General features: G+C 34.4%; 2 protein-coding genes across 3 annotated transcripts; one reads left to right on the forward strand and one right to left on the reverse strand.

Moving 5' to 3' along the window:
- The first annotated feature begins 170 nt into the window (after positions 1-170).
- Positions 171-5,840, forward strand: napba (N-ethylmaleimide-sensitive factor attachment protein, beta a). Of its 2 annotated transcripts, XR_009424776.1 has the most exons (12): positions 171-419; positions 712-791; positions 1,070-1,186; positions 1,632-1,678; positions 1,830-1,907; positions 2,012-2,067; positions 2,193-2,277; positions 3,411-3,515; positions 3,773-3,841; positions 3,955-4,005; positions 4,775-5,450; positions 5,482-5,840. XR_009424776.1 is itself a non-coding variant. In XM_059518408.1 (11 exons), the coding sequence occupies exons 1-11, from the start codon at positions 322-324 to the stop codon at positions 4,874-4,876; spliced, it is 888 nt and encodes a 295-aa protein (XP_059374391.1). In that variant the 5' UTR covers positions 171-321; the 3' UTR covers positions 4,877-5,840. The 2 variants fall into 2 exon arrangements, 1 of the variants encoding a protein (XP_059374391.1); XM_059518408.1 differs by having other exon boundaries at positions 4,775-5,840.
- Positions 5,841-6,912: 1,072 nt separating this feature from the next.
- On the reverse strand, positions 6,913-11,710 carry LOC132111983 (kelch-like protein 10). The gene is made up of 8 exons (XM_059519584.1): positions 11,290-11,710; positions 10,718-11,210; positions 9,958-10,377; positions 8,764-8,961; positions 8,509-8,658; positions 7,642-7,758; positions 7,435-7,526; positions 6,913-7,281 (listed from the first exon to the last, which is right to left on the reverse strand). The coding sequence occupies exons 1-8, from the start codon at positions 11,433-11,435 to the stop codon at positions 7,146-7,148; spliced, it is 1,752 nt and encodes a 583-aa protein (XP_059375567.1). The 5' UTR covers positions 11,436-11,710; the 3' UTR covers positions 6,913-7,145.
- Positions 11,711-13,397: the final 1,687 nt, after the last annotated feature.

A 13,397-nucleotide genomic window follows, 5' to 3' on the forward strand; every position in this document is an offset into this window, starting at 1 on the left:
ATTATATGATTTAGAAATTATCTTATATATTTATAGCATATATAAATGTCTTTATTTAAACATGTCCGTGTTTATTGATTTTTATGTGTTTCTTGCTGCGTGTATGATAATAAGTGGGCGTGGCTACGGCTTTTAAACAAATATGTCGCAGTTTCTCGCGCAAGAGCGCGCATCGTCAGCATCACCTGACAGCAGCAGGAGGAGGAAGAGGAGGAGGCGAGCATCCTTCATGATTCTGCATTAAAGCAGCGCTCTGTATCAACAAACCCAGGGCCTTCACGGATCCAAGCGCAGATCTGCGTGAATTCCACAAACTCAATCATGGATAATTCCGGGAAAGAGAAGGAAGCCATGCAGCTGATGGCAGAGGCGGACAAAAAAGTCAAATCATCGGGTTCATTTCTCGGAGGGATGTTTGGGTGAGACAGTAGTGATGCAGGTCACGATCTGACATTCAAAGACATCCAATGTCCTATAGTATTTTTTTTTTAAATAGCATATGTCTATATAATGCAAAATACCTTATTGTTTATACTTTTTCTTTCACCACGTATCCATCCTTGCGTTTCTCAATATCTCCAATGTCAAATATTTCCATGATGCGACATGCACAATGCATTTTAATAGCTCTGTATTTTATTTATATTATTGCACTTTATTTATTGTGAAAGTGCTTTAAACCATCTAATGAAAGAAATTATGTTTTCACAGGGGTAATCATAAGGTTGAGGATGCATGTGAAATATATGCCAGAGCTGCCAACATGTTCAAGATGGCCAAAAACTGGAGTGGTATGCACAAGTTAATTCATATTTGTAAACCAGTACAATATTTCACGTAATGCGTAATATCTAGTAATGCAGTTGGATTGTTATCAGAAATTCACAAAGTGTCACTGGCCATCTTTGTGCTCTAACTCAGTTCCTTTTTAAGTGATCTCATCTAACTGCATTGCACTAGTATTGTCATAATTGTGCTTTGATGTGTTTTGGGGCTATTTTAAGCACTCACTCTCCTCCTGTGTCATTATTGTCATTGATCTAAATACTGATGTGTTTTGCTGTTGTAGCTGCAGGCAGTGCTTTCTGCCAAGCTGCCAGACTTCACATGCAGATGCAGAACAAACTGGACTCGGCCACCAGCTTCGTTGATGCTGGAAATGCTTATAAGAAGGCAGATCCTCAAGGTGAGAGAGTTTTGGGCAAAAATAACTTGAATCATTGCAAAAAAACATGAATAAATTTTCATGTTTTATTAAATTCCATATAGACAGATTTAGATCTAAAGTATAATATAATATAAAATCACTAAAGTAGTAAAAGCACATAACAAAATTATTACAAATTCTAACACAAACTAAAAAAAAAAAACAGAACATAGGTACATAGAACTATACAGTTAATAAAATGATACTAAATAACACTGGCTTTAATAATAAAAAAAGAAGAAAAAAAGAAACATTCACACCAGGATGTGATACCGTTTATTAATGTTTTGTTCTTGATTTAATAATTGATAGAATGAGAATATTACATATGAGTAAAGATGAGCTCCTGATGAGCTGTTTTGTAAGTGTTACGTTTGTTTCACTGCTGATATTTTGTTCCCTTATGTTTGAATTATTCACACAGAGGCTATCAACTGTTTAAACGCAGCCATCGATATTTACACAGACATGGTAAGAGACCCAAGGACATTGCATGCTTAAATTAATGCATAATTAATACAGAATATGCATTATGGTTTTGTTAATCGGAATGTGTCTGTTTACTGAACACATAAATGTTACATAATATTTAATCTCTCTCTTTTGTGTGTGTGATTGACAGGGAAGGTTCACGATCGCCGCAAAGCATCACATGACTATTGCAGAGATCTATGAATCTGAGTTGGTGGATATCGAAAAGGTGCATATTGCATTTAATGGTCTATTTGATGTTTTCTTATGCATCATTTTCCTAAAAATGCTACTGAATGTCTAACCGGTCTGTCTGTTGTGATGTTGGTTTAGGCCATCGCCCATTATGAGCAGGCTGCAGACTATTACAAAGGCGAAGAGTCAAACAGGTGTGCATTCTCACTGTATGGCTGTGTAAAATCAGAATAACATTCAATATTTATGATTATCTTCCATTTCCTTTTATTGTGGATTGTAAAGGCTCATTTGCATTGCTTTCTGTTTTCTGGTGAAGCTCTGCCAATAAGTGTCTGCTGAAGGTGGGCTCATACAGCGCTCAGCTCGAGCAGTATCCCAAAGCCATCGAGATCTATGAGCAGGTCACTTCTTTTTTTATTATTTATTCATTTTATCAATAAATAAATAAATAGTGTTATTTTAGTATCTTTGAGATAATATTGTATTTGTATTAATAGGTTTTCATTAATATACATTTTCTCCCCAGATTTTCTGTTTTCATTTGAATTTGTTGACGTTTTAGTAATTTAGTTGTGTTTTTGACATTTTTATTAATTTGATTTTTTTTTTTTTATTTCTACATATTTTTATGAATTAAAAATTTAGTTTTAGTTATTGTAATGCATGAAGTTACACTAAATGTAAAAAATATATATATTTGTTTTTTCTTTAGCAAATACCGGAAATAAAATATGTTAAAGTGTTGTTGTTGTTGTTGTTGTTTTTCAGTTTATGTTTATTTTATGTCAAGTAACAACAAACAACAATATTTTTATGGGTTTAGTTAACTAAAATAATCCTTTTAAATTACAAAATAAATAGTAAATCTGACAGTACAATATAGTGAGTAGGAATGAAAATGTAATAATGTAATGTAACAGAATCAAAATATTTTTTTACACACACACACACACACACACACACACACACACACACACACACACACACACACACACACACACACACACACACATATATATAACAGGGTAACATGGACCTTTATACATAAAATATATAATATTTAAATATATATGGTGTATTAAATTCAATTCAATTGAATCAATTAAAAAAAAAATTATAGTTAAGTGCATAGATTACAGGTTGCATGTGTTTTTGAGTAAATTCGTTTTTACAATATGTGACAGTACAGGGACAGATGATTTGAGAGGTTATTAAGTTTAACCTCAGAATGAGTCATTTTTGTAGAATCAATATTTTAGTCTTTGAGAACAATGGCAAGGTTGCTTCAGGAGGCAGAACAATTTTCTAGCCTATAAACAAGAAAAGATCTGCTTAAACCAATAACATTAACGAGATCTATGGAGCATGTCACATTATTGGAGCAGACTCCAATGAAATAAAAGGGTGGTTTGTAAAATATTTCAAGCATGCTTTCCAGTGCAGCTTCATGTTTGCACTGTGAATCTCATCATATCTTCTCCTCTCTGTAAGTGAACAGAAAGGGAATTAAAGTTAAAGGTCTCTTCACATTCAGGTTGCTACCAGCACGATGGACAACCCTCTGCTGAAATACAACGCTAAAGAGTACTTCTGGAAAGCAGCTCTCTGTCACTTCATAGTGGATGAGTTAAACGCAAAGGTCGGTCGTTTAACTTGTCAACTGGTTAACTTGTATTGTACATATAGTCTCATATAATAATTCCTAAGCTGGTTGGCATTGCAGTTGTCTTGTCTTGCACTGACATCTAGTGGCGTTAGTTAATGCAGCCAGCATTTCCTGTCACCAATGCCATCCTAGTAATGTGCTGCTTCCTGTCAGCCGTGATGACTTCAGGGGTTGTTCCTGACATATAACAGCTCATCCAATGTAAATATTCTGTGTTTGTTTTCTTTCAGCTTGCCATTGAAAAGTACGAAGGGATGTTTCCGGCATTCTCTGATTCAAGAGAATGTAAGCTGCTGAAAGTAAGTACATTTAATTTAAGTAGCAATAGTGAATATAAATAGTATAAGGCATTCAGTCAGCATACTGAGTGCTGTAATGAGGCATTTGTATCCACTTTTGTCTTTCTGTACAGAAACTGTTGGAGGCTCATGAGGAGCAGAACAGCGAGGCGTTCACAGAAGCCGTACGTTTATAACCTGATGATTAGACTTTAGAAGGGAGACTAAGCAATGCATATTACTAATCAAAAATTAAGTTTTGATATATTTACATTTGGAAATGTACAAAATATCTTAATGGAAAATGAAATTTACTTAAAATCCTAATGATTTTTGGCATAAAAGAAAAATCTATCATTCTGACCCATACAATGTATTGTTGGATATTGCTACAAATATACCCCAGAGACTTCAGACTGCTTTTCTGCTCCAGCGTCACATATTAAATCTCAGTAACTGTGAGATTTTTAATCAAAAGTCCAATTACAAAAATACTTTTTTAGTTTATACCTTTTTATATCCAACTCTTTAATACATTTTGGGTGATGCTGATATTTGTGTGTTAGTGTTACCTTCTACATTGTTGCTGTTGTGTTTACTAATCATTTTGTCTTGCATAATAGTTTTATTTTGCTGAAAATAAATTTTCTTTCCTTTTTTTAATTAATCTTATTTATTATTTGTTTTAGTTTAGTACATCAAGTTAAACTATATTAAAATGTGCTGAAAAAAAATATAATTTTTTATTAATTAAATGAATCGTATTAGTTTCAAATGATGACATTTATTTATGTATTTATTTATTTATAATGGTTTTAATTTTAGTTAACTGTAACAACCCTGGAACATACGACACAAAATCACTGTACAAATCAGCTGCAGCTCATATATTTTACTCAGGTTTTCTTTGCTCATTTTGACATTGCATCTTTTAACTGTGTTTAACTTCTCTAGGTGAAGGAGTTTGATTCGATCTCCCGTCTCGACCAATGGCAGACCACCATGTTGCTGCGTATCAAGAAGACTATCCAGGGTGATGCCGGCGACCTCAAGTGATGTGTCCAAAAACAATACTGTGGCATCATAGCCAGTTTAATTTCTGATCGTATCGTACGTGTGTGACAATCTGGTTGAACATTTCTGTAGTCATACTAGCTCAAGCATAAGCCGTTTCTTGGAAAGTTTAAATGCAACATGCATTGCATTTGAGAAAACAGAAGTATATAGAATATTAATATGGATAATTCTCTTCTGGAAGGCATTTCTCTATCCCTTTACTTCACCATGAGGAAATCTTTACCGTACACCAATGTTTGTACTTGTGTGTGTGGCATGCAAGACTCAGTCGTGCTGTGCTCTTTCTTTCAGTGTTGTCTCTGGCATTATCATGCATGATAAATGTTTAAAGTGTGTTTATGTGCTGTAAAATAGGAAATCAGGTTTTTGTGAGTGCACTGTCTGTTCAAATTAAAAACACACTGCCTTTTGCATTTTTGTGCCATTGGCCTCTAAAATGCATCCTCACATCGTCTTTGTCGATATGGCAGTGTCAGTCCTGTCGGAGTATTTGCTTTATTGGCTGTACACGTTTCATAATCAGTAGAATCGCGTCTCTTGCTCACTAATGATGGTGAAGTGATTTTCACAGTGTGATATTACAGACAGAGTTGATTTTCTAATGCAGGTCAAGTTATTAGATTGGTGATTCATTCTGGTATTATTTGTAATTTTGTGTTTCATTGGTTGTTTCACATGGATACGGGGCATTTGTTGTTTTGGGCATTATGAATTATAATTTTACTTTGAGTGTTACTTGTTTTTTGAAGTTCACTTTGTGACATTCAAATTAAATTATGTTGACTGAATCTGATATATTAAGCCATCTACTATGTTGTATAACTGACAGGGAATCAAAAACGTATGTTAAAATGTAAAAGAGATGACAAGTCTTATTGAAACATTTTAATAAATGTTCTACCGATTTATTCAAAGAAAAATGAATAAACGATCACTCATGCCATGTCTGAGGCTTTTGGTATCATTGTCATATTTTATATGAAACTCTGGACTTAAAAACAGCAAAAGAATGAGGCTAAGAAATATATTCAACAAAATAATGTAGGAAACGAAGACCCAAAAATCTAATTTAATACAGTCTCTGTATTACAGTAACTACAGCATCATAATTTTATTCTTATAAAATAAATGATATAGTGATACTCTCTGTTCTAATAACAGAACATATTTTCCACCTAATAACATCCTACACAGAAACCGAAAATGCTTCAAATTCAACAAGAACCGATTGGAAGCAATGAAAGAATTCCAACGGAAAGCTGTTTTAAACCATAGGATAATAAATACATGAATAATGGTAATTGTGTGTTTTTATCTAAAAATTCGGACATTTTTCTCCCAATTCTGAGTTTGTATATCACAATTTTGAGAAGAAAAAAAATCATAATTGTGAGATAAAAATTCACAATTATTATTTTTTTTTATATTATTCTGTGGCAAAAAAAGGATTCCATAGAATACACATACACATTCTTAATTTAAGATTGAAAATAGTCCACTTACAAAGTTTATAAAAATAACTTGTTGGAAAGAACTGATTTACTCAGTGAACAAATTATTTGTTGTTGCATTTTTGCTCTGTAGCTTCATGCATACAACATTTTTAAAATAGTCCTTGCATGTTTTGAAGAGCAACTCTGATCTTTAACTACTAAGCCATGACATCCCTGAGTGTAAAGGAATAGTTCATACGAAAATGAAAATTGTAAACATTCTGTATGTAGGCTACTCACCCTCAGGCCATCTGAGATGTAGATGAGTTTGTTTCTTCATCAGATTTGGAGAAATGTAGCATTACATCACTGTCTCACCAATGGATGCGCTGCAGTGAATGGGTGCCGTCAGAGGAAGCGTTACTATGGATTATAGTCTCCTAATTTTGGCCAGATGTGAGGGTTTAAATTTAATAATGACAGATTTGTTTCTTACAAACACACAGCTTTTGTCTTCTCAAGACATTAACTGATGGACTGGAGAGCTGTGGATTATTGTGATGTTTTTATCATCTGTTTGGACTCTCATTCTGACGGCACCCATTCACTGCAGAGCATCCACTGGTAAGCAAGTGATGCAATGCTACATTTCTACAAATCTGTATCGATGAAGAAACTATTCCTAAAGTTTAAAGTGCAAAATCCAACACATTTTTTTTTTTCAACTGCATTTATTTATATCATGTCACATCACTTCTGCTATGATGTTTCAGTGTGCATTCTGCTTTGAATGTCAGACATCCACTGGAGGTCGATCAGTCACCATCAGACTCGTCTTCTGATGTCTGTAAAGAGTCTCGGTCCACTACGTACTGTGTGACATCAGGTAACCCGGATATCACACAGCAGCTCACAGCACTGCGGGAAATTCTCATGTCGCAGGCTTCATCCCTGCACAGAAAAAGTTAGACACTTTATGAAAGAAAAATGGGCATTCAATCACAAACAAGTAGGTTTTTTTTTGCACAAATAGATCACACTTAATTTGTAGGCATATCATGCAGTGTGAAACGATTAGTGAGCTGTAGTGTTTGTGAACATTACCATTCATTCGTCATCTGGTCATAATACTCCACATCACAGCAGGTGCCCATACCATTAAACCCACCGACAACAAACAGCTGATCGTCCACCACCTTCAGTTTAGCCAATCAAATAATTCAATATAACATGTTCAGTACACATGAGAACAATGAGAAACTTCAAAAACTGTAATTTCAGCAGAATTCACCTTATCTGTCTGTATCTCACCTCAATGCCAAAGTTGCTGCGTGGATATATCATAGCATGTATATCATGCCAGGAGTCATTAAGAGGGTTGTAGGCCTCCACGCTTTGCAAACGAGCGGCACCATCAAAACCACCAACCTTGAAACATAAATGTGCATTTTTCTGTTAATATCAAATGTTCTGTATGCATTTTTGAGCATCTATGTTTGTAAAAGCAGTTTTGTGGTACCTTTAAACACCACATTTTGTATTTTAATATTTCTGTACATGTGTATAATACTCACCGGTGTTACTGAAACTAATATAAAACTTAACTAAAATTAAAACTGTTAAAAAATTACTTCAGCAAACAACAAAACTTAACTAAAACTAATTTAAACTTATTAAAAACAAAACTAAAACCATAAATGACTAAAAAATCTTTAACTGAAATAAAATAAAAAATAAAAAAAAAAATTTCAGTTTCACATGATGCCCAGGCAACTTTTTTACTTCAGTTTAAAAATTCTGTCTTTGCATATTTCTGTACATGTATACAATAATCACCAGGGTTATTATGAACTAACTAAACTAAAACAAAAAACAAATAAACAAAACAAAACAAAAAAATTAATAAAAACAATTCCATTAATTAAAGTAAAATACACATTAATAGAAAAAAAATAGAAAAACTATATCAGCTATTTGCCAAAGTAACATTTTTATTTAGTTTAAATTAACTAACTAAATTAAAATGAGAACAGAAAATATACAATTATGAAAAAAAAAAAAAAAAAAAAAAAAATATATATATATATATATATATATATATTATTTTTTTTATATATTAAAATGACAAAATCTAATAACAGTGATTAACAATAATCACTAAATAACAGTGATACTCACAGCATAAACTAGATTCCCGTAAGTGATCACACCGACTCCGCTGCGACGGCTTCTCATGGGAGCGATGAGGCTCCACTGGTTGGTTTCGGGGTCAAAGCTTTCAGCTGAGAAGAGACACTCGACCCCAGTAAAGCCACCACAGATATAAACCTGCCACACAAATACACTATGACACACTGACAGCGCCAGACATTCCCATAAAATAACTTTTTATGATAAAGTTTTCTAAAAGTAGAGTGGAGTAAATGGTCTTACCTTGCCCTGCAGTGAGGTGGCGCTGGCGTCACTCCTCCGTTCATTCATGGGTGCCATCATTGTCCACTGGTTGGTGTTTGAATCATAGCGTTCTGCTGTTTTTAGTCGTCTGTATCCATTAAAACCACCAATGGCATAAATGAGGCCATGCAGGACAGCCACACTAACATAACATCGACGTTCATACATGGGAGCCACCTGTTGTGTTATACACATATCAATAAATCATTTGACTGGTTATTTCTCCTACATATCATGACTGTGATCAAAGCAAAGCAAGTTGCCTAAATAACCAGCATTATTAATACTGTCTAATTAGGCAGCTTGCCAGGTTTTGAAATGCAGCTCATGATCTGATAGCACTGTTGTAGAAAAAGTCATATCTTTACTCCAAATTTACTCCGAGTTCTTTTAGTTTTGAGACACTAGTCTTGGTTTTTATGAATTATTATTATTATTATTATTATTACTACCATTATTATTTAGTATTACCATCAGTTATTAAATTCGTTTTTTTTATTTTATTTTACATTTTGATTTTAAACTTGAGTTAAAGATTTAGTAATGTTGTTTTGTCCTTTTTATTCATTTTTTTTATTAATTAATTAAATTTATTTATATATATTATGTTAATTGAACATTTAATAATTGTTAAATACTTGTATAGTTTTTATAAATTTTATTCAGTGTTTTGTTTTTTCATTTTTGGGCATGATATTCAGTTTTATTTTTGTTTTTAATTTACAATAGTATTACCAAGTACCTTACAGTACCATTTAAATACCATATAAATACATGATAGGTAAAAATTGATAGCCTGAATGCACTGTAAGTCGCTTTGAAAGCGTCTGCTAAATGCATAAATATAAATATAATACAATAATATAATATATAAATATGTTAACCAAGTGTATAGGCCTATATCTACGATAACATTACCATCTGATACTATCACAGTCAATTTTGGCTGTTTATAATCCTAGTGAGTTGTCAACCTAAACAACTTTTTTGGTGTTCAAATGCACCCATGATGCCCAGAAATGCTTTGAAGCATTAAAGGTTTTGAAACACTGCCCAAACACTTGTATTCCCAAACCCATGGTTTAGTCCAAATACATACACCATCCATAGTCACAATAATTGTTAACAGCAAAAATCAAACTAACTGATACTTGGATAAAAAGCAATGCTCACCTCTTGCCAAGTCAGAGTGATGGGATTGAATCTCCTCACGCTGCTGAAATAATTATTGCTGTCAAAGCCACCAAGACAGTAGACAAACCCATTCAGGACTACTGAACCATGATAGGCTCTGGGAAGCTCATCCTCTTGAGTCATGTTGACCCAACAGTCCGCCCTTGTATCATATGCCTCAATCTCATTGGTGGGATTGCTTAAGCTCCACCCTCCGATGGCCAATAGGATCTCAGAGGGCAGACGTGGGCGTGTCAGCTGATTTATGAGCTCTGAACTGGCAGGTTCCTCAATGTAGGGGGCAAAAATGACCTTCATTGCATTGATGACAATATCCGAACATGCCTCGTTCTCCAACACCAGTGCATTGTTTCTTACGTCATTCATGAAGTAGTCAGGTGACATCAACCCCATTCGAACCTGAAGCAAAGTTAACGAAGAGTTAAAACCATCTCTGTCTAATTATGTATATGTATATGTAATTATGTATACGCCTTGGTCTTGGGGTCTTGGTTTAAAATACACTTAAGCATAATTCATAAGGTATATGCGAAGTTGTAATCAAACCATATATATATTTTTTTTCTATTTGTTGTACAGTATATCTCAGCCAAGTGTTACACTGTATTTTGCCATATAAGTGATTATTATAATGTTTGTTGTTTATTATGTGATTGGCAAAAGAAAAAAGGTTTGAAAAAGTTGATACAGAGAAAACTATGATTATCACAATGAATTTGTATAAGAGTATATGTCTTACCTTTGAAAGGAGCAGGGCAATGTGTTTTCTCCTGTTTTCAGGTGCATGACCAATCCAGCGAAGGATGGCCTCAAAAACCACCTCCTCCTTTTTGACGTTCAGCTCATCCTGAGCAATCAGTTCCTTTAGATGTCCCAGCGGGAGTTCCAGGAACTCCTCTGATACTCGAAGCACCTCCTCAAAGTGCTGCAGGACGTAAAGCCTTGCTTTCTGGTGGAGCTTTGAGCAAGAGAGGAAACGCTCTGTTAACATGCAGGCACCAATGCAGTTCAGCGGGCAAAGGTTTGCCTCCAGGAACTGGCAGCAGGCATCTATTAGATCTGAGATTAGAAACTGATCAGCCGCCACCAAGAGCTCCGACACATTCTCTTCAGTAATGACGACAGGACTTGCATATGCATATCGAATAATAAGAGACATGGTGTCCGAGGACAATCCTGGAATATCATAGGATTGTTCCTCTGTGTTGGTCCATTGGGTGGAGAAAAGCATCCTGTGGTGCAAATTTAAAGATGAAGCGCTTCAGAAAACAACACTTCTATATAAAACATTGTGAAAGTGTCTGTCCTCACCTAAAATAAGGGCTGCAGCCACAAAGGATGATCTTATGCACTTTAAAATGTTTGCCCTGAACTGTGATGATGACGTCAGTGTGTTCACCCTTTAACCGAACTTCATCAAACACATTAAAGGCTGTGTCACTAATTTTGTGCTCCATGTCCTCTAGCTCAGTAATCCAACTTCAGCTCAAACTGATCAAACTCTGACTAAAGTAATCTGATGTTTACTGAACACTGTGGAGAGCCAGGGCTGATGAGATTTAAAGACTCTTTGTGACATCATAGTTGAGAACTCGTTGCTCAACATTCTATTTGGTTTTATTCAAATCGTCAAACCCTTTTAACAAAAATATTGCCTTAAAAGTCAACATTAAAAAACAATATAATTTACATTAAATGTTAAAATTAAAATCACTGCCAAATAAAATATAATTATAGGCCAAAACATGTGATTGAATGTGCTATTAACCATTTTTATGAAATAAAAGCATAACGTTTTTATTAAGAAGATTTCTGATTGTTATTCTTAATATTACAAGAGAGAGAAGGAGAGAGAGAGAGAGAGAGAGAGAGAGAGAGAGAGAGAGAGAGAGCTTTGGAAGTTTAATGAGCTAGACCAGGGATTCCTAAACCATAAATATTTTAATAATTCAACAAAGACATTCACACATAACAGGGTTCACAAACCATGCCCACATTATCTTTAGACGTTCACTTAAGTGGAAAATGGTGATCGCTCAAATAAACACATTACATTTCAAGTGTAATTCAATTATTTGCAACAATCATGTTTCGCATCTTGTTACAGTGCAACCTATGTTGTGAAAAAAAAATGCTATGAAAAAAAAAAAATCTTATTCAAAAATCTTTCTCAGTGTGTCCATAAAATACAGAATCGTCCAAAACAGAATTGCGTTCTGTGTCAAATATCTTAAACTGACGCTGCAGAGAAAGCTTACACATGTATTCCAGATGGAGTGTCAGTGTTAAAATATGTAAACTAAACACGTCTTTCACAGGAGTGCAGTGAGAGAACTCTGTTATGTCTAAATGCGAAGGACATTTCCCATTTTTAACCCTCCTGTTATGTATGGATGTATGGGTTCAAATTATTGACCCCAAATTTTTTACAAATAACAAATTACTCGGGTTCACTTGTAAGAGAAACTGGTAAGTTTCACTGGCTTGTGAACCACCTTTCAAGCATTTTATTTATAACTTAGCTTTTTATCACATACTCATGACCAATATACTCGTTGGGGCAGTCGTGGCCTAATGGTTAGACGGACAGACTTGTAACCCAAAGGTCACGGATTGTAGGTGATTGTAGGTGGGGGAGTGAATGTACATTGCTATCTTGCACCTTCAATAACACGACTGAGGTGAGACCACTGAGCAAGACACCGAACCCAACTACTCCCAGGGCACCGCGGCAAAAATGTTGTTAAGGGTGTAACAACCAGATATGCAACCTGCACAGAATTGCACAAGTAAGCTGAAGTTAAAGCGTACATTATAGTGTACCTATTCAGTACCTCCGTGTAGGGAATAATATGCAATGCTTGCAGAATGAAGGGGTAACAACCCGTAAAATCACAAATCATTTATACTATAAGTATTCTGAAACTAAGAGGTACCTATTCTAATATTACATGGTATGTATGGCCTAAACAAAAATCTTATGTTTGGGAATTATTTAGAAAAACAATACGATTTTTATAATTTTACTAAAGGCCAATAGGCATTTTTTAACCATGGGGTACATATTATATTATTTATGGGTACATGATGGAGATTACTGAAGAACAAAACTGGGCATCTAGAGAAATGAGTTAATGAGTTTCAGCTAATTAACTTATGAAAGCTTATTCGTCAATCTCAGCAACTTCACATCAGCAACTTCTCAACAATACTATCAGCAAATAACTTTGCATGATTCACCTTCAAGGTTTTATGCCACTTAAAACAAGCTTACTGTCACCAGTCCTATCCATGAACTTCAAAAAGTATTTATTTTTTAATGTTAGGCATGTAATTTAATGCCTTTCTAGCTAAACAAACATGTAACTGGTGAATGTCATGCCCAAAACATTTTTATTCTCAAGTTACATTCTGTATAT

Source organism: Carassius carassius, chromosome 31, assembly GCF_963082965.1.
Source record: "Carassius carassius chromosome 31, fCarCar2.1, whole genome shotgun sequence".
NCBI classification, from domain to species: domain Eukaryota; kingdom Metazoa; phylum Chordata; class Actinopteri; order Cypriniformes; family Cyprinidae; genus Carassius; species Carassius carassius.